General features: G+C 37.9%; 2 protein-coding genes across 2 annotated transcripts; both read left to right on the forward strand.

Annotated features, from left to right (window-relative positions):
• The first annotated feature begins 11,730 nt into the window (after positions 1 to 11,730).
• LOC102806909 (calcium homeostasis modulator protein 6-like) lies at positions 11,731 to 14,437 on the forward strand. The gene is made up of 4 exons (XM_078010914.1): positions 11,731 to 11,938; positions 12,284 to 12,467; positions 12,564 to 12,804; positions 14,067 to 14,437. Exons 1-4 carry the CDS (start codon positions 11,731 to 11,733, stop codon positions 14,382 to 14,384), a joined length of 951 nt encoding a protein of 316 aa, XP_077867040.1. The 3' UTR covers positions 14,385 to 14,437.
• Positions 14,438 to 15,755: 1,318 nt separating this feature from the next.
• On the forward strand, positions 15,756 to 25,133 carry LOC144355891 (calcium homeostasis modulator protein-like). The gene is made up of 4 exons (XM_078010915.1): positions 15,756 to 15,963; positions 16,661 to 16,844; positions 24,289 to 24,529; positions 24,918 to 25,133. The coding sequence occupies exons 1-4, from the start codon at positions 15,756 to 15,758 to the stop codon at positions 25,131 to 25,133; spliced, it is 849 nt and encodes a 282-aa protein (XP_077867041.1).
• Positions 25,134 to 27,400: the final 2,267 nt, after the last annotated feature.

A 27,400-nucleotide genomic window follows, 5' to 3' on the forward strand; every position in this document is an offset into this window, starting at 1 on the left:
GCATACTATAGCTTTTGTATTCAGTTGGGTGAGTGGATATTATCCAGTTACTCCCAAGACGAGATATTAAGTGGCCAGTATTACAAAAATTGGCATACTATAGCTTTTGCATTCAGTTGGGATCGTGGATATTATCCAGTTACTCCCAAGACGTGATATTAAGAGGCCAATATTACGAAAATTAGCATACTATAGCTTTTGCATTCTGTTGGGTGAGTGGATATTATCCAGTTACTCCCATAACGTAATATTAAGAGGCCAGTATTACAAAAATTGGCATACTATAGCTTTTGCATTCAGTTGGGTTCGTGGATATTATCAAGTTACTCCCAAAACGTGATATTAAGAGACCAGTGTTACAATAATTAGCATACTATAGCTTTTGCATTCAGTTGGGTGCGTGAATATTATCCAATTACTCCCAAGACGTGATATTAAGAGGCCGGTATTACAATAATTAGCATACTATAGCTTTTGCATTCAGTTGGGTGCGTGAATATTATCCAGTTACTCCCAAGACGTGATATTAAGAGGCCGGTATTACAATAATTAGCATACTATAGCTTTTGCATACAGTTGGGTGAGTGGATATTATTCAATTACTCCCAAGACGTGATATCAAGAGGCCGGTATTACAATAATTAGCATACTATAGCTTTTGCATTCAGTTGGGTGAGTGAATATTATCCAGTTACTCGCAGGACGTGATATTAAGAGACCAGTATTACAATAATTAGCATACTATAGCTTTTGCATTCAGTTGGGTGCGTGAATATTATCCAGTTACTCCCATGACGTGATATTAAGAGGCCGGTATTACAATAATTAGCATACTATAGCTTTTGCATTCAGTTGGGTGAGTGGATATTATCAAGTTACTCACCAAGACGTGATATTAAAAGGCCAGTGTTACAAAAATTGGCATACTACAGCTTTTGCATTCTGTTGGGTGGGTGGATATTATTCAGTTACTTCCAAGACGTGATATTAAGAGGCCGGTATTACAATAATTAGCATACTATAGCTTTTGCATTCAGTTGGGTGAGTGGATATTATCCAGTTACTCACCAAGACGTGATATTAAGAGGCCAGTGTTACAAAAATTGGCATACTATAGCTTTTGAATTCTGTTGGGTGGGTGGATAATATTCAGTTACTTCCAAGACGTGATATTAAGAGGCCAGTGTTACAAAAATTGGCATACTACAGGTTTTGCATTCAGTTGGGTGAGTGGATAATATCCAGTTACTCCCATAACGTAATATTAAGAGGACAGTATTACAAAAAATTGGCATACTATAGCTTTTGCATTCAGTTGGGTTCGTGGATATTATCAAGTTACTCCCAAGACGTGATATTAAGAGACCAGTGTTACAATAATTATCATACTATAGCTTTTGCATTCAGTTGGGTGAGTGGATATTATCCAGTTACTCCCAAGACGTGATATTAAGAGGCCAATATTACAATAATTAGCATACTATAGATTTTGCATTCCGTTGGGTGAGTGGATATTATCCAGTTACTCCCAAGACGTGATATCAAGTGGCCAGTGTTACAAAAATTGGCATACTATAGCTTTTGCATTCAGTTGGGTGCGTGGATATTATTCAGTTACTCCCAAGACGTGATATTAAGAGAGCAGTATTACAATAATTAGCATACTACAGCTTTTGTATTCAGTTGGGTGAGTGGATATAATCCAGTTATTCCCAAGACGAGATATTTAGACGCCAGTATTACAAAAATTGGCATACTATAGCTTTTGCATTCAGTTGGGTTCGTGGATATTATCCAGTTACTCCCAAGACGTGATATTAAGAGGCCAATATTACGAAAATTAGCATACTATAGCTTTTGCATTCTGTTGGGTGAGTGGATATTATCCAGTTACTCCCATAACATAATATTAAGAGGCCAGTATTACAAAAATTGGCATACTATAGCTTTTGCATTCAGTTGGGTTCGTGGATATTATCAAGTTACTCCCAAAACGTGATATTAAGAGACCAGTGTTACAATAATTAGCATACTATAGCTTTTGTATTCAGTTGGGTGAGTGGATATTATCCAGTTACTCCCAAGACGAGATATTAAGTGGCCAGTATTACAAAAATTGGCATACTATAGCTTTTGCATTCAGTTGGGATCGTGGATATTATCCAGTTACTCCCAAGACGTGATATTAAGAGGCCAATATTACGAAAATTAGCATACTATAGCTTTTGCATTCTGTTGGGTGAGTGGATATTATCCAGTTACTCCCAAGACGTGATATTAAGAGAACTGTATTACAAAAATTGGCATACAATAGATTTTGCATTCAGTTGGGTTCGTGGATAGTATCCAGTTACTCCCAAGACCTGATATTAAGAGACCAGTGTTACAATAATTAGCATACTATAGCTTTTGCATTCAGTTGGGTGAGTGGATATTATCCAGTTACTCCCAAGACGCGATATTAAGAGGCCAGTATTACAGAAATTTGCATACTATAGCTTTTGCATTCAGTTGGGTGAGTGGATATTATCCAGTTACTCCCAAGACGTGATATTAAGAGGCCAGTATTACAATAATTGGCATACTATAGCTTTTGCATTCAGTTGGATGAGTGGATATTATCAAGTTGCTCCCAAGACGTGATATTAAGAGGCTAGTATTACAATAATTGGCATACTATAGCTTTTGCATTCAGTTGGGTGCGTGGATATTATTCAGTTACTCCCAAGACGTGATATTAAGAGAGCAGTATTACAATAATTAGCATACTATAGCTTTTGTATTCAGTTGGGTGAGTGGATATTATCCAGTTATTCCCAAGACGAGATATTTAGACGCCAGTATTACAAAAATTGACATACTATAGCTTTTGCATTCAGTTGGGTTCGTGGATATTATCCAGTTACTCCCAAGACGTGATATTAAGAGGCCAATATTACGAAAATTAGCATACTATAGCTTTTGCATTCTGTTGGGTGAGTGGATATTATCCAGTTACTCCCATAACGTAATATTAAGAGGCCAGTATTACAAAAATTGGCATACTATAGCTTTTGCATTCAGTTGGGTTCGTGGATATTATCAAGTTACTCCCAAAACGTGATATTAAGAGACCAGTGTTACAATAATTAGCATACTATAGCTTTTGCATTCAGTTGGGTGCGTGAATATTATCCAATTACTCCCAAGACGTGATATTAAGAAGGCCGGTATTACAATAATTAGCATACTATAGCTTTTGCATTCAGTTGGGTGCGTGAATATTATCCAGTTACTCCCATGACGTGATATTAAGAGGCCGGTATTACAATAATTAGCATACTATAGCTTTTGCATTCAGTTGGGTGAGTGGATATTATCCAATTACTCACCAAGACGTGATATTAAGAGGCCAGTGTTACAAAAATTGGCATACTACAGCTTTTGCATTCTGTTGGGTGGGTGGATATTATTCAGTTACTTCCAAGACGTGATATTAAGAGGCCAGTGTTACAAAAATTGGCATACTACAGGTTTTGCATTCAGTTGGGTGAGTGGATAATATCCAGTTACTCCCATAACGTAATATTAAGAGGACAGTATTACAAAAATTGGCATACTATAGCTTTTGCATTCAGTTGGGTTCGTGGATATTATCAAGTTACTCCCAAGACGTGATATTAAGAGACCAGTGTTACAATAATTATCATACTATAGCTTTTGCAGTCAGTTGGATGAGTGGATATTGTCCAGTTACTCCCAAGACGTGATATCAAGTGGCCAGTGTTACAAAAATTGGCATACTATAGCTTTTGCATTCAGTTGGGTGCGTGGATATTATTCAGTTACTCCCAAGACGTGATATTAAGAGAGCAGTATTACAATAATTAGCATACTATAGCTTTTGTATTCAGTTGGGTGAGTGGATATTATCCAGTTACTCCCAAGACGTGATATTAAGAGGCCAGTGTTACAATAATTAGCATACTATAACTTTTGCATTCAGTTGGGTGAGTGAATATTATCCAGTTATTCCCATAACGTAATATTAAGAGGACAGTATTACAAAAATTGGCATACTATAGCTTTTGCATTCAGTTGGGTTCGTGGATATTATCAAGTTACTCCCAAAACGTGATATTAAGAGACCAGTGTTACAATAATTAGCATACTATAGCTTTTGCATTCAGTTGGGTGCGTGAATATTATCCAATTACTCCCAAGACGTGATATTAAGAGGCCGGTATTACAATAATTAGCATACTATAGCTTTTGCATTCAGTTGGGTGCGTGAATATTATCCAGTTACTCCCAAGACGTGATATTAAGAGGCCGGTATTACAATAATTAGCATACTATAGCTTTTGCATACAGTTGGGTGAGTGGATATTATTCAATTACTCCCAAGACGTGATATCAAGAGGCCGGTATTACAATAATTAGCATACTATAGCTTTTGCATTCAGTTGGGTGAGTGAATATTATCCAGTTACTCGCAGGACGTGATATTAAGAGACCAGTATTACAATAATTAGCATACTATAGCTTTTGCATTCAGTTGGGTGCGTGAATATTATCCAGTTACTCCCATGACGTGATATTAAGAGGCCGGTATTACAATAATTAGCATACTATAGCTTTTGCATTCAGTTGGGTGAGTGGATATTATCCAGTTACTCACCAAGACGTGATATTAAAAGGCCAGTGTTACAAAAATTGGCATACTACAGCTTTTGCATTCTGTTGGGTGGGTGGATATTATTCAGTTACTTCCAAGACGTGATATTAAGAGGCCGGTATTACAATAATTAGCATACTATAGCTTTTGCATTCAGTTGGGTGAGTGGATATTATCCAGTTACTCACCAAGACGTGATATTAAGAGGCCAGTGTTACAAAAATTGGCATACTATAGCTTTTGAATTCTGTTGGGTGGGTGGATAATATTCAGTTACTTCCAAGACGTGATATTAAGAGGCCAGTGTTACAAAAATTGGCATACTACAGGTTTTGCATTCAGTTGGGTGAGTGGATAATATCCAGTTACTCCCATAACGTAATATTAAGAGGACAGTATTACAAAAAATTGGCATACTATAGCTTTTGCATTCAGTTGGGTTCGTGGATATTATCAAGTTACTCCCAAGACGTGATATTAAGAGACCAGTGTTACAATAATTATCATACTATAGCTTTTGCATTCAGTTGGGTGAGTGGATATTATCCAGTTACTCCCAAGACGTGATATTAAGAGGCCAATATTACAATAATTAGCATACTATAGATTTTGCATTCCGTTGGGTGAGTGGATATTATCCAGTTACTCCCAAGACGTGATATCAAGTGGCCAGTGTTACAAAAATTGGCATACTATAGCTTTTGCATTCAGTTGGGTGCGTGGATATTATTCAGTTACTCCCAAGACGTGATATTAAGAGAGCAGTATTACAATAATTAGCATACTATAGCTTTTGTATTCAGTTGGGTGAGTGGATATAATCCAGTTATTCCCAAGACGAGATATTTAGACGCCAGTATTACAAAAATTGGCATACTATAGCTTTTGCATTCAGTTGGGTTCGTGGATATTATCCAGTTACTCCCAAGACGTGATATTAAGAGGCCAATATTACGAAAATTAGCATACTATAGCTTTTGCATTCTGTTGGGTGAGTGGATATTATCCAGTTACTCCCATAACATAATATTAAGAGGCCAGTATTACAAAAATTGGCATACTATAGCTTTTGCATTCAGTTGGGTTCGTGGATATTATCAAGTTACTCCCAAAACGTGATATTAAGAGACCAGTGTTACAATAATTAGCATACTATAGCTTTTGTATTCAGTTGGGTGAGTGGATATTATCCAGTTACTCCCAAGACGAGATATTAAGTGGCCAGTATTACAAAAATTGGCATACTATAGCTTTTGCATTCAGTTGGGATCGTGGATATTATCCAGTTACTCCCAAGACGTGATATTAAGAGGCCAATATTACGAAAATTAGCATACTATAGCTTTTGCATTCTGTTGGGTGAGTGGATATTATCCAGTTACTCCCAAGACGTGATATTAAGAGAACTGTATTACAAAAATTGGCATACAATAGATTTTGCATTCAGTTGGGTTCGTGGATAGTATCCAGTTACTCCCAAGACCTGATATTAAGAGACCAGTGTTACAATAATTAGCATACTATAGCTTTTGCATTCAGTTGGGTGAGTGGATATTATCCAGTTACTCCCAAGACGCGATATTAAGAGGCCAGTATTACAGAAATTTGCATACTATAGCTTTTTGCATTCAGTTGGGTGAGTGGATATTATCCAGTTACTCCCAAGACGTGATATTAAGAGGCCAGTATTACAATAATTGGCATACTATAGCTTTTGCATTCAGTTGGATGAGTGGATATTATCAAGTTACTCCCAAGACGTGATATTAAGAGGCTAGTATTACAATAATTGGCATACTATAGCTTTTGCATTCAGTTGGGTGCGTGGATATTATTCAGTTACTCCCAAGACGTGATATTAAGAGAGCAGTATTACAATAATTAGCATACTATAGCTTTTGTATTCAGTTGGGTGAGTGGATATTATCCAGTTATTCCCAAGACGAGATATTTAGACGCCAGTATTACAAAAATTGACATACTATAGCTTTTGCATTCAGTTGGGTTCGTGGATATTATCCAGTTACTCCCAAGACGTGATATTAAGAGGCCAATATTACGAAAATTAGCATACTATAGCTTTTGCATTCTGTTGGGTGAGTGGATATTATCCAGTTACTCCCATAACGTAATATTAAGAGGCCAGTATTACAAAAATTGGCATACTATAGCTTTTGCATTCAGTTGGGTTCGTGGATATTATCAAGTTACTCCCAAAACGTGATATTAAGAGACCAGTGTTACAATAATTAGCATACTATAGCTTTTGCATTCAGTTGGGTGCGTGAATATTATCCAATTACTCCCAAGACGTGATATTAAGAGGCCGGTATTACAATAATTAGCATACTATAGCTTTTGCATTCAGTTGGGTGCGTGAATATTATCCAGTTACTCCCAAGACGTGATATTAAGAGGCCGGTATTACAATAATTAGCATACTATAGCTTTTGCATACAGTTGGGTGAGTGGATATTATTCAATTACTCCCAAGACGTGATATCAAGAGGCCGGTATTACAATAATTAGCATACTATAGCTTTTGCATTCAGTTGGGTGAGTGAATATTATCCAGTTACTCGCAGGACGTGATATTAAGAGACCAGTATTACAATAATTAGCATACTATAGCTTTTGCATTCAGTTGGGTGCGTGAATATTATCCAGTTACTCCCATGACGTGATATTAAGAGGCCGGTATTACAATAATTAGCATACTATAGCTTTTGCATTCAGTTGGGTGAGTGGATATTATCCAATTACTCACCAAGACGTGATATTAAGAGGCCAGTGTTACAAAAATTGGCATACTACAGCTTTTGCATTCTGTTGGGTGGGTGGATATTATTCAGTTACTTCCAAGACGTGATATTAAGAGGCCAGTGTTACAAAAATTGGCATACTACAGGTTTTGCATTCAGTTGGGTGAGTGGATAATATCCAGTTACTCCCATAACGTAATATTAAGAGGACAGTATTACAAAAATTGGCATACTATAGCTTTTGCATTCAGTTGGGTTCGTGGATATTATCAAGTTACTCCCAAGACGTGATATTAAGAGACCAGTGTTACAATAATTATCATACTATAGCTTTTGCAGTCAGTTGGATGAGTGGATATTGTCCAGTTACTCCCAAGACGTGATATCAAGTGGCCAGTGTTACAAAAATTGGCATACTATAGCTTTTGCATTCAGTTGGGTGCGTGGATATTATTCAGTTACTCCCAAGACGTGATATTAAGAGGCCAGTGTTACAAAAATTGGCATACTACAGGTTTTGCATTCAGTTGGGTGAGTGAATATTATCCAGTTATTCCCATAACGTAATATTAAGAGGACAGTATTACAAAAATTGGCATACTATAGCTTTTGCCTTCAGTTGGGTTCGTGGATATTATCAAGTTACTCCCAAGACGTGATATTAAGAGACCAGTGTTACAATAATTAGCATACTATAGCTTTTGCATTCAGTTGGGTGAGTGGATATTATCCAGTTACTCCCAAGACGTGATATTAAGAGAGCAGTATTACAATAATTAGCATACTATAGCGTTTGCATTCAGTTGGGTGAGTGGATATTATCCAGTTACTCCTAAGACGTGATATTAAGAGGCCAATATTACAATAATTAGCATACTATAGATTTTGCATTCAGTTGGGTGCGTGGATATTATCCAGTTACTCGTGATATTAAGAGAGCAGTATTACAATAATTAGCATACTATAGCTTTTGCATTCAGTTGGGTGAGTGGATATTATCCAGTTACTCCCAAGACGTGATATTAAGAGGCCAGTATTACAGAAATTTGCATACTATAGCGTTTGCATTCAGTTGGGTTCGTGGATATTATCCAGTTACTCCCAAGACGTGATATTAAGAGGCCAGTATTACAATAATTGGCATACTATAGCTTTTGCATTCAGTTGGATGAGTGGATATTATCAAGTTACTCCCAAGACGTGATATTAAGAGGCTAGTATTACAATAATTGGCATACTATAGCTTTTGCATTCAGTTGGGTGCGTGGATATTATTCAGTTACTCCCAAGACGTGATATTAAGAGAGCAGTATTACAATAATTAGCATACTATAGCTTTTGTATTCAGTTGGGTGAGTGGATATTATCCAGTTATTCCCAAGACGAGATATTTAGACGCCAGTATTACAAAAATTGGCATACTATAGCTTTTGCATTCAGTTGGGTTCGTGGATATTATCCAGTTACTCCCAAGACGTGATATTAAGAGGCCAATATTACGAAAATTAGCATACTATAGCTTTTGCATTCTGTTGGGTGAGTGGATATTATCCAGTTACTCCCATAACGTAATACTAAGAGGCCAGTATTACAAAAATTGGCATACTATAGCTTTTGCATTCAGTTGGGTTCGTGGATATTATCAAGTTACTCCCAAAACGTGATATTAAGAGACCAGTGTTACAATAATTAGCATACTATAGCTTTTGCATTCAGTTGGGTGCGTGAATATTATCCAATTACTCCCAAGACGTGATATTAAGAGGCCGGTATTACAATAATTAGCATACTATAGCTTTTGCATACAGTTGGGTGAGTGGATATTATTCAATTACTCCCAAGACGTGATATCAAGAGGCCGGTATTACAATAATTAGCATACTATAGCTTTTGCATTCAGTTGGGTGAGTGAATATTATCCAGTTACTCGCAGGACGTGATATTAAGAGACCAGTATTACAATAATTAGCATACTATAGCTTTTGCATTCAGTTGGGTGCGTGAATATTATCCAGTTACTCCCATGACGTGATATTAAGAGGCCGGTATTACAATAATTAGCATACTATAGCTTTTGCATTCAGTTGGGTGAGTGGATATTATCCAGTTACTCACCAAGACGTGATATTAAGAGGCCAGTGTTACAAAAATTGGCATACGACAGCTTTTGCATTCTGTTGGGTGGGTGGATATTATTCAGTTACTTCCAAGACGTGATATTAAGAGGCCAGTGTTACAAAAATTGGCATACTACAGGTTTTGCATTCAGTTGGGTGAGTGGATAATATCCAGTTACTCCCATAACGTAATATTAAGAGGACAGTATTACAAAAATTGGCATACTATAGCTTTTGCATTCAGTTGGGTTCGTGGATATTATCAAGTTACTCCCAAGACGTGATATTAAGAGACCAGTGTTACAATAATTATCATACTATAGCTTTTGCAGTCAGTTGGATGAGTGGATATTATCCAGTTACTCCCAAGACGTGATATCAAGTGGCCAGTGTTACAAAAATTGGCATACTATAGCTTTTGCATTCAGTTGGGTGCGTGGATATTATTCAGTTACTCCCAAGACGTGATATTAAGAGAGCAGTATTACAATAATTAGCATACTATAGCTTTTGTATTCAGTTGGGTGAGTGGATATTATCCAGTTACTCCCAAGACGTGATATTAAGAGGCCAGTATTACAATAATTAGCATACTATAGCTTTTGCATTCAGTTGGGTGAGTGAATATTATCCAGTTATTCCCATAACGTAATATTAAGAGGACAGTATTACAAAAATTGGCATACTATAGCTTTTGCATTCAGTTGGGTTCGTGGATATTATCAAGTTACTCCCAAGACGTGATATTAAGAGACCAGTGTTACAATAATTAGCATACTATAGCTTTTGCATTCAGTTGGGTGAGTGGATATTATCCAGTTACTCCCAAGACGTGATATTAAGAGAGCAGTATTACAATAATTAGCATACTATAGCGTTTGCATTCAGTTGGGTGAGTGGATATTATCCAGTTACTCCGAAGACGTGATATTAAGAGGCCAATATTACAATAATTAGCATACTATAGATTTTGCATTCAGTTGGGTGAGTGGATATTATCCAGTTACTCCCAAGACGTGATATTAAGAGGCCAGTATTACAAAAAGTGGCATACTATAGCTTTTGCATTCAGTTGGGTGCGTGGATATTATCCAGTTACTCCCAAGACGTGATATTAAGAGAGCAGTATTACAATAATTAGCATACTATAGCTTTTGTATTCAGTTGGGTGAGTGGATATTATCCAGTTACTCCCAAGACGAGATATTAAGTGGCCAGTATTACAAAAATTGGCATACTATAGCGTTTGCATTCAGTTGGGTTCGTGGATATTAACCAGTTACTCCCAAGACGTGATATTAAGAGGCCAATATTACGAAAATTAACATACTATAGCTTTTGCATTCTGTTGGGTGAGTGGATATTATCCAGTTACTCCCAAGACGTGATATTAAGAGACCAGTGTTACAATAATTAGCATACTATAGCTTTTGCATTCAGTTGGGTGAGTGGATATTATCCAGTTACTCCCAAGACGTGATATTAAGAGGCCAGTATTACAGAAATTTGCATACTATAGCTTTTGCATTCAGTTGGGTGAGTGGATATTATCCAGTTACTCCCAAGACGTGATATTAAGAGGCCAGTATTACAATAATTGGCATACTATAGCTTTTGCATTCAGTTGGATGAGTGGATATTATCAAGTTACTCCCAAGACGTGATATTAAGAGACCAGTGTTACAATAATTAGTATACTATAGCTTTTGCATTCAGCTGGGTGAGTGGATATTATCCAGTTACTCCCAAGACGTGATATTAAGAGGCCAGTATTACAATAATTAGCACACTATAGCTTTTGCATTCAGCTGGGTGAGTGGATATTATCCAGTTACTCCCAAGACGTGATATTAAGAGGCTAGTATTACAACACTATTAATAGCCATACCATAGCTCTCACGTAGACTTTCAGTGTAAACTGGTGCAATTGAAAACAATTGCCTCTGCAAACAATTGTTATTTCCGAACTGTTTTACTTTGCAATCGGCTTTGTGTCACATTTAGAGTGACAATAGTGCATTTATTTTTAATTCGGTAATCCGTATGTCATTGTTTTTTGTTGACTGCAATGGATATATGCACAATCAATCTCCATATACTACTTTTGATTTACAACACACAATGACCCGATTGATACACGCCTCTTGTGACGCAGAAATATCGTTTAAAAGAATCAGTATTTTACAACATCGCAATGGCTATGAAAGGGATTCTGGATCGACTAGCCACGTTGGTTAAAGAAAACCAAACGAGTTTACAAAATATCGCGATGATACTGGCAATATTTGGCGGTGAGGCGGTTTTTGAGATAGCTATATTTCGCTGTCCATGTATTCAAATATATCGGCGTTTTTACTCATGGATGTTTATAATTGGGCCATCTGTTTCATTGTTTACCATAGGTAAGTAGTCAACTCATTTGTTCATTGGACAAAAATACCATGGATATTGAGTTGATGGTCAGTGTACACTGCCCGCATAAATGTGCGTTAATTATTACCAACAGTTTATAACAACAAAAAGCGCTCAACTGTAGCAACAAAACTATTCCAAGGTCACGTGATAGTTTGTATTCATCGAAGTGTCGTACAGCTATATATCTAATTATGGAAATCGTCAGGAAAGTTTTTCGTTGTAATTAATATCGAAATAAATTTCTTTAGATACGCTCTTGATCATATGTTTATAAACAATTATTATGAATATTTAAACAATAGTGACGTCAAATAAAACTAACTTGATTATAGGGGTAGCTATCTCAAATAAAACATGGAAACTTGTTTCTGGATGTTGCCGTGCACCAGGAGGGATTCTGGATTTTTGCAGACCACGTTATACTTGCTACGGAGGATGTTGCGGTCTAGTCCAAGTCACTGCACAAGCCACTGTAGCTGCATTAGTATGGATATTCATTGCATTAATGAACGGCAGGTAATAAACTATTTATTTAATATATTAGTTTATTGTAATGGAATAACAATACGATCTGAATTGTTTTATATTTGTGTGTGTATTTTTAATCCTCAGTTACTTTGCGTGTGGAATATCAACTATAGAATGCAAAAACAATGAAACAACTCCGGTGTTGAACGACAACGACAGGGCAATGTCACAGACCATTGGATTGGCCATGCTGTCAGTCACCAGTGGTTTAATTCTTATTTTGATGTTTATTTGGAGGATGTGTTCGACGTTCACATTCGAACATAAACGATATGCTAATATTTACAATGACATAGAAAAAGAAGAGTTTGTCAAGAAATCAAAGGTAATATATTGTTACGATAGCTATTTCACGATCGCATATTCGGTTCACAAGACGTTAGACTATAGTTTAGAATCAACAACTTGCATGTTTAGGGTGGAGATTATAAAAATATACGACAGGAATTTTATAAATAGATTGTTTACTTATTGTATTTAGTAGTGCCAACTTTGCAAGGCTTTAACCGTGAGACACATTCCTGGTAATCACGTGATTGTGCCAACGACTGCAGCGATTGGCCAATCGCATGTTTACTCTGCCGCGCCTTAGTGTTTTGACTTTTAATATAGCGAGTTTGTAACCTTTGTAAGAGGAGGAGAACGAGAGAACGGTGCAGCGAGGGGTTACATCAGCTGACTGCTTGGGGTATTAAAGCTGGACTACCCTAAGGAACCAATGTGTATTCATTTGGGTCGAATCTGGTACCTCGTCGGCTAAGTGACATCAGCCAAGCGAGACGAGTACATTTTGTATTATTATACAGAATAAATCTTAAAACAGAAATTGTGGCACTGAATCATGGCAAACTTAAGTTTACGCTTGTAGATCTGAATGCATGTATGAACACAAATTATGCAAATTGAAAGAGTTCAAGAGCAGTGAGTTTTATCATAGACGCCTTTTCACTTTCATGGTTGTTTTGATAAACTTAATTTCAACAGCTTCAGCCTGACGAAGAATAGATTTTTTGAACAACATCCGGCGCCATCCTGTGCGCAGCTATGCGCTATATTGGGTTCCAGTTCGCATTACATGTAGAACACTGAAACGAGCTGCACACGGAGCTGCAAACTGCTTGAATCGCAGATCGAATGTCTCAAAGCGCGTAGCTGAGCGCGCTGGCGAACACACGACAAGCTTGACTAAAAATCCTAGTTTATCTCTCCAATAAATTAGTCAAATAGTGAACGTAAACCAGGCAAACCAATCAGTTCACGAATATTGCCGCGTATCGTGTTCCCCTGACAAGTTACCGGCGTCAATAAATTGAGGAGAAAGGTACCCGGATGGAGGTTGACATACAATTTTGGCAAGAGGTAGACATACAAAAAAGTTAACCTCTAATACGGTAATCTGATTGGCTGTCATGGTCATGCGGTATAATAAAATGTGGTTTTGTGATTTGTAAACCGATTTTACAAATGTTCAAAATACATAGCTTAAGATTATATATTTGTTTAGTTTAATTTATTGAAACTATCATATTAACTTGTTTGATATTCATTGTTGACACTATCTATATTACGAACTATTTCTTCTCTTAGGAAATTGCTAGGGTGAATATACAGAAAACTCTCGATAAATTTTTCGGCCAAGAGAAACTGAAATGTAACGATGCAAGGTCATGGGGCCAGGTGCAGAACGCGTGGTCCAAAATATCATTTGTTGGTTCAGAATATGCAGCTGATTATGGATATACGCCCCTACATGAATGGGCTATCGACGAGCAAGAGAACAATAATACGGAAAATCAAGAAGAACCGGCGCAATTTAATTTAGGTTATGGCAATTCAACAATGGATACCACAGAGAATAAAGAGGAGACTTTTGAGATGAGAGTCGTTCCTAATGTGTCAACCTAATGAATGAAATAGTAACAACTAACAACAAACAAGAGGCAAACGGACAAACCAATAAATGAATAAATAAATTCACATCTGGAACTTTTAAAAAAGGGATCCTGTTGAATAAACTAACACCGATAAAATGAAATTATAATTCCACGTTTGGAGGCACCTACTGATATTTTTCGCAGAAAACGCCTTGGACATACACTCATGATCGGTTGAAGCACTCATGAAAAAAAATCTCATTCAATCCAAAATGGCGGCCTGATTATGTGACTGACCCGATTTGTTTGTTTGCCGTCCGAGGTATAATTATGCCTGTAGCGCCTGTAAAAAATACTTCCTGTTTTGCAGAAATCAAAGATGACAGCCAAATCCCATCAAGCTTCGCAAACATTGTATTTTACAAACGTTGCATACATTGCTATGCGTCGAACAGGACGCGGTGCGACGACCATCGCCCTGTATATATGCTAAGAAACCCATTTGAGATCAATGTGTTCAGTGGTTCTGAAGAAAATTTTCAAATCATGTGACCACTTGCTAACGTGAAACAGGAAGCACATATATCGAAAATACGACTACGAACAATCAGAAGGTCGATACCCTCAGATACCCTCAGGTCGATGCCCAAAATGTTCACTTCCGATTTAGCTTAAATCCAGAACTGCCAAAAAACAGTTCTTACAATCCTCAAAGTGCTTGAGAAGAACCCTAATCACAGACACATCACATTTATATAGAAATATAAATTTGCAACCATCCATATTGGAAATCACGACCACGCAAAATGATTCTGGCCATTGTAAGCAGACTCGCATTCCGTGACATTCCCCAAACCAAGTTTAGAGATAGCTTTGAATCTAGAACAGAAGTGAAATTAATATTTAATGTTGTTGTGGTCTTGTTTTGGAGAGTTCGAATGTTCCCCGTTTTCAAATGCGTAATTTGCCGTGAAAATGCCGATAGTTATTACAGTGACAAATCTTATTATTACATACACTTACATAATATTATGTAATATTAAATAAGTTCGTTATACTGTTTTTTAATTACAAAAATTGTGAACGCAACGCCGTCCAATGTAATTTATTCTTGCTATTGTATAGTACATATTTTGACATACAACACCACTTCATATTAAAAGTTGTATATGTCTGTATCTTCACACAATTGTGTTCTTTCTTACTGTGTGGGTGGGAATGGTTGGTGCGTGGATCTGGTTGGTTGGTGTTCCAAACACCACACAAAACAACAGCGCATTTTAAGTACTGACTTAGATGAATCATCGCGTCATCAATGCAATAAACATTATATTTATTACCCTGAGTGTTATAACTCAATACTAGTTTTCACATTGAAGAATTCAAACTATCAAACAGTACCATGGACGTTACACGACTTCTCAACCATATGTCACACGTGCTAAAATACCATCAGACGACGTTACAAAACGTTGCTATTATGCTTAGCATAATCGCCGGTGAAATTGTTTTTGAGATTGCTGTCTTCAAATGTCCATGTGAGCAAACCGATCGCTGTTTCTACTCCTGGATGTTTATTATTGGCCCAGCAATAATCATGTTTATATTTGGTTAGTATTAAATGTTTTTATTAAGATTATTGATTTTGAAACGCAGCAGAATGGGGAGTTTTTTGGAGCAGTAATTGTGTTTTCTTTTTAAATCAATACCATAGCTGTGTAATATTCAATTGGTTAAATAACACTGACCCTCAGGAAATGTAGGCCACTACGAACAATGCTTTTAAGCGTAGACTATTTTATGGCTTTAGCAAACACATAGGGCGGTGGTCATAGCGACGTATACAACGCGTGTTAAATACATGTTTTGTTTACATGAAATTCGAACACGCGCGACGACCACCTCCCTTTAAAAATGTAAATACTTAAGAGGTTATTTGCGTATGCTAACTAATTGATCTCTAAGCCTTGTATGAAGTTTTAAATTTTATTGCGAAAAACGTCGAAGTGCGCTGATTCTGTTCTAAACTTTTTGTATTTTGGCATTCCCATGATGTATCCTTGGAAGGAAAAGATGTTTAATAATAAGTTTATTACGATGATACCTCAAAGTATGGACTCAGAGAGTACAGCGGGAGTATCGACCGACGCGCAGCGTAGAGAAAAAATATTTCGTAATTTTGTCAGTATTAATGAAATTGTGTTTATGTACGTGACGTTGACAGCAGTTGACATGGTTTCTACAAATGAAATTCAGTAATATGATTTTTGTTTCAAATTTCAAATGAATAATAATATTCGTTCTTAGGAGTGACTATCTCCAGCACAACCTGGCGGATAGTGAGCGGACGATGTCGTACACCAGGTGGTACTGTGGCATTGTGTGTGTCATGTGATACATGTGTAAAAAGCCTTTACGCTCTTATAAATACGATCATTCAAGCTATGGTGGCAGCTCTAGTGTGGCTATTCATTGCTTTCATGGACGGCAGGTTAGAACCTTTTTTTTCCTAAATATCTCTGAGGTCAATTTGAAGTCAACTAACAAACCATTGTTCAAATGTTAAACATACACGGAATGTTATCTAGAAGGTCACGTGAGTTATGATAGACTGGTATCATATCTACATGTAGCAACGAAGGTCACTTGGTAATACCCATGGTTTATTGACAGAAAAAATATGTCAGAATCCCCTTCTTAGCAAAAACATATTGTCAGGCTATTTCTAATTTTCCCTTAAAGACTTGGGATTTCTTTGACTTTGCCTCCACTAACTGGTGTATTCCTTGTCTGTGTCTTAATAAATATTACTATTATTGGTTTATTGGGCCCCGTGTGGTGAATGATTAGGAGAGAAAGAAATAAACTACATTCAGGAGCAAGCTATTTACAAAAAAAGTAGCATATTCATTGACACACAACTACATTAAACAGCAAAACAAATTATTATTCCGTTTCACTTTACTGACATCCTTTGTACACACTAGTAACAGGTAATTTTCTGAGTATTACTTTGGCTAGAAAGTTCTTTATTTATTTGCTTTTTCTACACACCTAGAGTATATATATATGCATTGTGTCCTATATTGTACAACAACCCTGATATTTGTTTTATATATAATTTAGTTTGTTGTTTGATTAAAAGGGGTTTTACATCTCCCCGAAACGTCATGAAATAAACCATTGTTTGAAGTTAGAGACGTTTTGAGCTTCGTGTGTTAGATGCAACTACTTTAATTGACCTTAAATGTTATCTGGCTCTCTATGAGATATTTATGAATTTATTTATGAATTTATGACACAGTCAAAATATTTCCCGTGTCACATGACGATACGGACGATACCTTGATAACACGAATAACAAAATACTAATATTAATTACCATATGCCCACATTCTGCGAGGCCTAATTTATACCTAGTTGCTATGGATACTCATGTCATTTAAGAAGCTCGGTATCATAAACGAATATCCATACTGATTTACGACTGTCGTAAATTATTTATATTTAGGGGCCATATTTTAAAAGGCATGATGTTTATTTATTTTAAACTGCCTTTCATATGATATGATCCAATCACTTCGCTGGTTCCGGCGTCCTTTGCGAATGGCAAGTAGGACGCAAGTAACTAGGTAGATAAGTATTATTATCTCTACACTTAGTAATAATTTCATAAAATTGTTTGTTTGCTTCACAGAATCAGCATGAAACCACTATTATTGTTAATGAATTAGGCCAGAGCTTGAACTAATTATTGTGAAATCAGACTTATTGATGCCCCGACATCAAGGGACAACGTCGTTTGCATTTGTCATAGTAGACTAGTCAGCACTATGTTGATATATTATGTAGCCAGATATGAGTGTTTTTGCTGACTGACCGTTTCGTTGGCTGACGTACTAGCCTTAGAAAAAAAAAATCAAATTATGCTTTCTTTTTCCGGGAACAGCCACAGATGGCGCAGTATAGTTTTAAAATCTGTAGTGGATCGCAAAGATAAACTTATAATGCAAGACGCAGCAACACTAAACCTGGTGACTAGTTAAGTATGCATATGGTAGAAAGTGTGTACAGTCTTCTAAGAATCACAATAGATAGGGTGGAGGCGGCATTTCATAATATAATTTTTTATTAGTAATTAAACCTTAAAATAAGATTAATGAAATGTTTGTGTATACGTTATTAGCATATTCTGTACGCAGTGCACATGCTTTAGGCCCGTTCTTAAGTTTTTTACAACGCATGCGTGGCAGAGCAGTGGTATAGTTGGTACAACGTATTTGGTGATCTGGGAACGGTGATGTCAAATGTCCAGTGTGAACGGTGATGTCAAATGTCCAGTGTGAACTGTGATGTCAAATGTCCAGTGTGGACGGTGATGTCAAATGTCCAGTGTGAACGGTGATGTCAAATGTCCAGTGTGAACGGTGATGTCAAATGTCCAGTGTGAACGGTGATGTCAAATGTCCAGTGTGAACGGTGATGTCAAATGTCCAGTGTGAACGGTGATGTCAAATGTCCAGTGCGAACGGTGATGTCAAATGTCCAGTGTGAACGGTGATGTCAAATGTCCAGTGTGAACGGTGATGTCAAATGTCCAGTGTGAACGGTGATGTCAAATGTCCAGTGCGAACGGTGATGTCAAATGTCCAGTGTGAACGGTGATGTCAAATGTCCAGTGTGAACTGTGAGCCACTTTCCCAGTGAGATCTGTTGAAATTAACAAGTCAAGTTTGGCCATGTTTTAGGCCCTACATCTACATCTACAAACACTTCCACATATTGAGAGTATTCTTTGAATGTCCAACCTCCTACATCTGTCTTTAACACCAAGGCACAAACATTTTCCACTTCAAAACAATGAAAATATATTATATAATGCATGTGAATTTTTCTAGTTTTGGTTGCCTTACCTCTAATTTCTATGATCATTTTCAAACAAACAATGTGTGATCAAAGTTCTGCTTCATGCGCTTCTTTCAAAAATAAATATAAGAATATTGTTATGCCCTCAAATAATGAGATTTGTGCAATGCTCCCAAAAATATGGCTCTGATATTTGTGCTGTTCTTAAGTCAAAGAGTATGTTATCTGTGAGCTGCTCTCAAGCCAAAGAGTATGAGATCTGTGAGCTGCTCTCAAGCCAAAGAGTATGTGATCTATGAGCTGCTCTCAGGCCAAAGAGTATGTGATATGTCAGGTGCTCTCAGGCCAAAGAGTATGTGATATGTGAGCTGCTCTCTAGCTAAAGAGTATGTGACATGTGATCTCCGCTCAAGCCAAAGAGTATGTGATCTGTGAGCTGCTCACAAACCAAAGAGTATGTGATCTGTAAGCTTCTCTCAAGCCAAAGAGTATGTGATCTGTGAGCTGCTCTCAAGCTAAAGGGTATGTGATCTGTGAGCTGCTCTCAAGCTTAAGAGTATGTGATATGTGAGCTGCACTCAAGCTAACGAGTATGTGATCTGTGAGCTGCTCTCAAGCTAAAGAGTATGTGATATGTGAGCTGCACTCAAGCTAAAGAGTATGTGACATGTGAGCTGCACTCAAGCTAAAAGGTATGTAATATGTGAGCTGCTCTCAAGCTAAAGAGTATGTGATATGTGAGCTGCTCTCAAGCTAAAGAGTATGTGATATGTGAGCTGCTCTCTAGCTAAAGAGTATGTGATATGTGAGCTGCTCTCAAGCTAAAGAGGATGTGATATGTGAGGTGCTCTCAAGCTAAAGAGTATGTGATATGTGAGCTCCTCTCAAACCAAAGAGTATGTGATCTGTGAGCTGCACTCAAGCTTAAGAGTATGTGATATGTGAGCTGCACTCAAGCTAACGAGAATGTGATATGTGAGCTGCACTCAAGCTTAAGAGTATGTGATATGTGAGCTGCACTCAACGCAAAAGAGTATGTGACATGTGAGCTGCTCTCAAGCTTAAGAGTATGTGATATGTGAGCTGCTCTCAAGCTTAAGAGTATGTGATATGTGAGCTGCTCTCAAGCTTAAGAGTATGTGATATGTGAGCTGCACTCGACGCAAAAGAGTATGTGACATGTGAGCTGCTCTCAAGCTAAAGAGTATGTGACATGTGAGCTGCTCTCAAGCTTAAGAGTATGTGATATGTGAGCTGCTCTCAAGCTTAAGAGTATGTGATATGTGAGCTGCTCTCAAGCTAAAGAGTATGTGATATGTGAGCTGCACTCAAGCTAAAAAGTATGTGATATGTGAGCTGCTCTCTAGCTAAAGAGTATGTGATATGTGAGCTGCTCTCAAGCTTAAGAGTATGTGATATGTGAGCTGCTCTCTAGCTAAAGAGTATGTGATATGTGAGCTGCACTCAAGCTAAAGAGTATGTGATATGTGAGCTGCTCTCTAGCTAAAGAGTATGTGATATGTGAGCTGCTCTCAAGCTTAAGAGTATGTGATATGTGAGCTGCTCTCTAGCTAAAGAGTATGTGATATATGAGCTGCTCTCAAGCTTAAGAATATGTGATATGTGAGCTGCTCCCAGGCCAAAGAGTATGTGATATGTGAGCTCCTCTCAAACCAAAGAGTATGTGACATGTGAGCTGCACTCAAGCTTAAGAGTATGTGATATGTGAGCTGCTCTTAAGCTAAAGAGTATGTGATATGTGAGCTGCTCTCAAGCTTAAGAGTATGTGACATGTGAGCTGCACTCAAGCTAAAGGGTATATGATATGTGAGCTGCTCTCAAGCTTAAGAGTATGTGATATGTGAGCTGCTCTCAGGCCAAAGAGTATGTGATATGTGAGCTGGTCTCAAGCTAAAGAGTATGTGATATGTGAGCTGCTCTCTAGCTAAAGAGTATGTGATATATGAGCTGCACTCAAGCTTAAGAGTATGTGATATGTGAGCTGCACTCAACGCAAAAGAGTATGTGACATGTGAGCTCCTCTCAAGCTTAAGAGTATGTGATATGTGAGCTGCTCTCAAGCTTAAGAGTATGTGATATGTGAGCTGCTCTCAAGCTTAAGAGTATGTGATATGTGAGCTGCACTCGACGCAAAAGAGTATGTGACATGTGAGCTGCTCTCAAGCTAAAGAGTATGTGACATGTGAGCTGCTCTCAAGCTTAAGAGTATGTGATATGTGAGCTGCTCTCAAGCTTAAGAGTATGTGATATGTGAGCTGCTCTCAAGCTAAAGAGTATGTGATATGTGAGCTGCACTCAAGCTAAAAAGTATGTGATATGTGAGCTGCTCTCTAGCTAAAGAGTATGTGATATGTGAGCTGCTCTCAAGCTTAAGAGTATGTGATATGTGAGCTGCTCTCTAGCTAAAGAGTATGTGATATGTGAGCTGCACTCAAGCTAAAGAGTATGTGATATGTGAGCTGCTGTCTAGCTAAAGAGTATGTGATATGTGAGCTGCTCTCAAGCTTAAGAGTATGTGATATGTGAGCTGCTCTCTAGCTAAAGAGTATGTGATATATGAGCTGCTCTCAAGCTTAAGAATATGTGATATGTGAGCTGCTCCCAGGCCAAAGAGTATGTGATATGTGAGCTCCTCTCAAACCAAAGAGTATGTGACATGTGAGCTGCACTCAAGCTTAAGAGTATGTGATATGTGAGCTGCTCTTAAGCTAAAGAGTATGTGATATGTGAGCTGCTCTCAAGCTTAAGAGTATGTGACATGTGAGCTGCACTCAAGCTAAAGGGTATATGATATGTGAGCTGCTCTCAAGCTTAAGAGTATGTGATATGTGAGCTGCTCTCAGGCCAAAGAGTATGTGATATGTGAGCTGGTCTCAAGCTAAAGAGTATGTGATATGTGAGCTGCTCTCTAGCTAAAGAGTATGTGACATGTGAGCTGCACTCAAGCTAAAGGGTATATGATATGTGAGCTGCTCTCAAGCTTAAGAGTATGTGATATGTGAGCTGCTCCCAGGCCAAAGAGTATGTGATATGTGAGCTGCTCTCAAGCTAAAGGGTATGTGATATGTGAGCTGCTCTCTAGCTAAAGAGTATGTGATATGTGAGCTGCACTCAAGCTAAAGAGTATATGATCTGTGAGCTGCACTCAAGCTAAAGAGTATGTGATATGTGAGCTGCACTCAAGCTAAAGAGTATGTGATATGTGAGCTGCTCTCAAGCTTAAGAGTATATGATCTGTGAGCTGCACTCAAGCTTAAGAGTATGTGATATGTGAGCTGCTCTCTAGCTAAAGAGTATGTGATATGTGAGCTGCTCTCAAGCTAAAGGGTATGTGATATGTGAGCTGCTCTCTAGCTAAAGAGTATGTGATATGTGAGCTGCTCTCAAGCTAAAGAGTATGTGATATGTGAGCTGCTCTCAAGCTAAAGAGTATGTGATATGTGAGCTGCTCTCTAGCTAAAGAGTATGTGATATGTGAGCTGCTCTCAAGCTAAAGGGTATGTGATATGTGAGCTGCTCTCTAGCTAAAGAGTATGTGATATGTGAGCTGCTCTCACGCTAAAGGGTATGTGATATGTGAGCTGCTCTCTAGCTAAAGAGTATGTGATATGTGAGCTGCTCTCAAGCTAAAGGGTATGTGATATGTGAGCTGCTCTCTAGCTAAAGAGTATGTGATATGTGAGCTGCTCTCACGCTAAAGGGTATGTGATATGTGAGCTGCTCTCTAGCTAAAGAGTATGTGATATGTGAGCTGCTCTCAAGCTAAAGGGTATGTGATATGTGAGCTGCTCTCTAGCTAAAGAGTATGTGATATGTGAGCTGCTCTCAAGCTAAAGGGTATGTGATATGTGAGCTGCTTACTAGCTAAAGAGTATGTGATATGTGAGCTGCTCTCAAGCTAAAGAGTATGTGATATGTGAGCTGCTCTCTAGCTAAAGAGTATGTGATATGTGAGCTGCTCTCAAGCTAAAGGGTATGTGATATGTGAGCTGCTCTCAAGCTTAAGAGTATGTGATCTGTGAGCTGCTCTCAAGCTTAAGAGTATGTGATCTGTGAGCTGCTCTCGAGCTTAAGTGTATGTGATATGTGAGCTGCTCCCGAGCTTAAGAGTATGTGATCTGTGAGCTCCACTCAAGCTAAAGGGTATGTAATATGTGAGCTCCTCTCAAGCTAAAGGGTATGTGACATGTGATCTCCGCTCAAGCCAAAGAGTATGTGATCTGTGAGCTGCTCACAAACCAAAGAGTATGTGATCTGTAAGCTTCTCTCAAGCCAAAGAGTATGTGATCTGTGAGCTGCTCTCAAGCTAAAGGGTATGTGATATGTGAGCTGCTCTCAAGCTTAAGAGTATGTGATATGTGAGCTGCTCCCAGGCTAAAGGGTATGTGATATGCGAGCTGCACTCAAGCCAAAGAGTATGCGATCTGTGAGCTGCTCTCAAACCAAAGACTATGTGATCTGTGAGCTGCTCTCAAGCTAAAGGGTATGTGACATGTGATCTCCGCTCAAGCCAAAGAGTATGTGATCTGTGAGCTGCTCTCAGGCCAAAGAGTATGTGATCTGTGAGCTGCTCTCAAACCAAAGAGTATGTGATCTGTGAGCTGCTCTCAAGCCAAAGAGTAAGTGATCTGTGAGCTGCTCTCAAGCCAAAGAGTATGTGATATGTGTGTTGCTCTTAGGCCAAAAGGTATGTGATATGCGAGCTGCTCTCAAGCCAAAGAGTATGCGATCTGTGAGCTGCTCTCAAACCAAAGAGTATGTGTTCTGTGAGCTTCTCTCAAGCTAAAGAGTATGTGATATGTGAGCTGCTCTCAAGTTAAAGTGTATGTGATATGTGAGCTGCTCTCAAGTTAAAGTGTATGTGATATGTGAGCTGCACTCAAGCTTAAGAGTATGTGATCTGTGCGCTCCTCTCAGGCCAAAGAGTATGCGATCTGGTGGTTACTCTCAGTCAAAATTGTTATAGAAACACAAATTTGCAAAAACACAAAAACAGAACACGACAAACATAATACATATAATGACACTATTGAATACTTTATTTCCAGTTATTTGGCATGTTGTATGTCTATCACTGAGTGTAAAGTTAATGACTCTAGTCTTGCTTTGAATAACAACCACAAAGCAATATCACAGATTATTGGGTTGGCTCTGTTGATAGTAGTCAGTCTTTCACTGCTTGCAATTATGTTCATCCGGAGAATGTCTAACAAATATACCTATGAACATATACAGTACTACCATATTTATCGTGACATGGAAGAGAAAGAATTTGGCAAACAATCTAAGGTAAACAACTTAAAATCATGTACAGATTTGATTTCTCAATATTGTTCCAATTGTTACCCTCATAACGCAACTTAAACCCTACAGCTAGTCAAAAGTTTCAATTTATTATTAATCGTAGATTTGCACTCAATACATTATGCTGACTATGCTGTTTACCACAATTTTGTGGTGATTGTTTAGCATGTCCAATATTACATATCAGTATAGACATCTACACCGTCACGTACTAGATCATCTTATCATGCATAATATATATGTATAAAAGTATTGAAGACATCACATATTCTATCTTCAAACGTTCTCCAAATGTTCTTTATCATCATCCCAATTTTCAGTACATGTTGTGCAATGAAATTAACATTATAAACATTAGTATAATTTGTTTCAGCAAATCGCAAGGCAACATGCAAAGGAAAATATAAACAAGTTTTTCAGCCAAGATGAACTAAAGAACAATTATATTCTCAAATCTTGGAACAAGATTGTTGACGTATGGCGGAAATTACCTTCTGTTGGTTTGTGGTATGGTTCGGATCATACTTATTTAGATGACTGTGTTATCAATGAAGAGTTGTGTGTGACGTCAGAAGATACATACCTCTAAACACAGGACAGTTTATATGATGGATTTCATAACGGTTCAACATTATACAAATGTTCACCCCTATAAAGGTGAACATACAGTTGTAGCGACCCGAACAGCTCTGAGGTCTCTAAAACTGTATGTTGGGGTAAGCATTTGTATTATTATACCGAATAAATCTAATACCCATATGTAGGTAGACATGCAAATATGTCTACCTGTAATGCGCAAATCTGTTTGGCTGTCATGGTCATGAGGTATAATAATATACCAGACGCTCGCTTGTTTTCAAAACAAATACATCATTTAAGCATCATTATGTTACATTTACACCTTTCTTTTACTTCTTTGATGCATATTGATAAATAGTGACCCCAACCTGGGTCGATATACTGTTTGTTGTCGCGACTATGGGTAAACCGATGCCAACATGTATGACGACCGCGACTGATGTTATATATTGCTTTAGTTTCCATGACAACATCCCGAATGATCTCCATTTACACATCGTAAAAATTCTAGTGGTTCGTATGTATTTATATGTCAAAATCCTTTTCAAAGTTACTGTCACTGTCACAAATTACAGACGTAAAATAAAAAGCTACAATTGTAGGTGTGATATCAAAAAAAGATGGTGCACATTATGTATTACAATACAAGAACATATACGATCGCAAGGAATCAAGGTCACGTGACTAAGTTCTCCCTACTTGAACATTGCTATAACAATTGAGCCAGTCTATCGATACAATATCCGCAAAATAGGTATATGTGGGTCATTACCATACCCCTCTGTGTCAGTGTATGAATTGTAATCAAGCAGAAACAGGTGAATACAAAAATCAAAAAAACACTATAGAAAATGCATATGCGTAGTCACGACTAAACCACGTGCTGAATAGTTTCCATAATTCGATACATTTTAAACACTATTCGGTAATGGCGCTTTAGAATATTCAGGTATATATACACTATTGTTGGATATAAAAAAAGTTTAGTATAGGTAACTGTACGGGGTCGAGTAGGTTTACCCTACGAAAACCCGTTCAATTACCGACTTATACCACGAAATAAGAGGAAATGGGAATACAAATAAAAATATCCACGGTTTTGCGATGTTACTCGGTGGTCGACCAATACGGATCTGCTTATGAATTAACCAACGCCCTACATCTGAGTATGCATTAATTTCTTCTGATTGGTAATGCGTGATGTAATACAATGATCTGATTGGTCGACATCATGACTACACATACCCAGGTAGATCAGTCTGTAATTTGTGTGGCAAAACACGAGCGTGTCATTCATTCCCACTCTGGCCTTACTTCAGCATGGAAACCAAATTGGACGTCTTCGAGTCTGAGTATAATCCCAAAATTGAAAGTTTCTGTTCTCAGTTTGATATCGAAACGCCCCTGGACGATAAAGAAGATTTCACGCTGACGAAGAAACAATAGCGTGATAGATTTGCACTTCCGGTTGGTAACGAACAATTGACTGCATTATAAGAATCGCGCATTCCTGCAAACACACACAAGTCAACCAACTGGAGCGTCTCTGTTTGGGATGCATGGGGACGTGGCAGAAATGAGCGTGTTGAAAAGTATGGCGTTTCCAGTAGCGAATCATTTATTACCGTACCAAGCTTGTGCCACGAGACACATGCAAAAGAGCTAATCTGTTGGTTGTGTCGTTTCGTCGTAAAGGTGCGCAGACAAGACGGCACCGAATACCCGTCCAGTAGTCTCCGCGTGCTGTGTAGTGCTATACAGCGATATTTACACGATGAATGTTAGACTGGCACAGTCTGGGAAATTTATTTCTTTTTAAATTTAAAATTAAATAAAAAAAATAGCGAAATAAAGGTGTTAACGCGAAATCCCCTGTAACCGCGAAATCACCCAGACTGGACGTTTTTGCCGCGCCCTCTGTAGTGAAAGCAGGAACTAGTGCAGAATGGCAGGCAAGAACGTCATCCAATCAGAGTAATTTAACCTTTAAACTCTATCTAGTTAACCTTTCTGCCTGAAAACTTCACTTTTCTGCAAGTTTCTCGATCGTCAATCATAACAAACGAGTTACTATTTATAGATGATGATATTTTATTGAAAATTACTATTTATTGATTTTCAGCCCCCAAGTGACTGTGCCTGGGTTACAGTGAAGTGCCATCTGCACAGAAGACCCACAATGTTACCTCATTATGCAGCGCACACGCCCCCACTCCATTTTTGTATCCGTTCAGTGATGTCACTGCATATCATGAATAACAGGTTCGCTGCAAATAA

This window comes from Saccoglossus kowalevskii, chromosome 13 (genome assembly GCF_978046115.1).
Source record: "Saccoglossus kowalevskii chromosome 13, keSacKowa6.1, whole genome shotgun sequence".
In the NCBI taxonomy this organism is placed as follows: domain Eukaryota; kingdom Metazoa; phylum Hemichordata; class Enteropneusta; family Harrimaniidae; genus Saccoglossus; species Saccoglossus kowalevskii.

Coding starts and splice junctions, on each gene's coding strand:
- LOC102806909 (XM_078010914.1), top strand. CDS start 11,731: ATGGCTATGAAAGGGATTCTGGATCGACTAGCCACGTTGGTTAAAGAA. Junction 12,468..12,563: donor ATTGCATTAATGAACGGCAG/GTAATAAACTAT, acceptor TTTAATCCTCAG/TTACTTTGCGTGTGGAATAT. Junction 12,805..14,066: donor AGTTTGTCAAGAAATCAAAG/GTAATATATTGT, acceptor TTCTTCTCTTAG/GAAATTGCTAGGGTGAATAT.
- LOC144355891 (XM_078010915.1), top strand. CDS start 15,756: ATGGACGTTACACGACTTCTCAACCATATGTCACACGTGCTAAAATAC. Junction 16,845..24,288: donor ATTGCTTTCATGGACGGCAG/GTTAGAACCTTT, acceptor CTTTATTTCCAG/TTATTTGGCATGTTGTATGT. Junction 24,530..24,917: donor AATTTGGCAAACAATCTAAG/GTAAACAACTTA, acceptor AATTTGTTTCAG/CAAATCGCAAGGCAACATGC.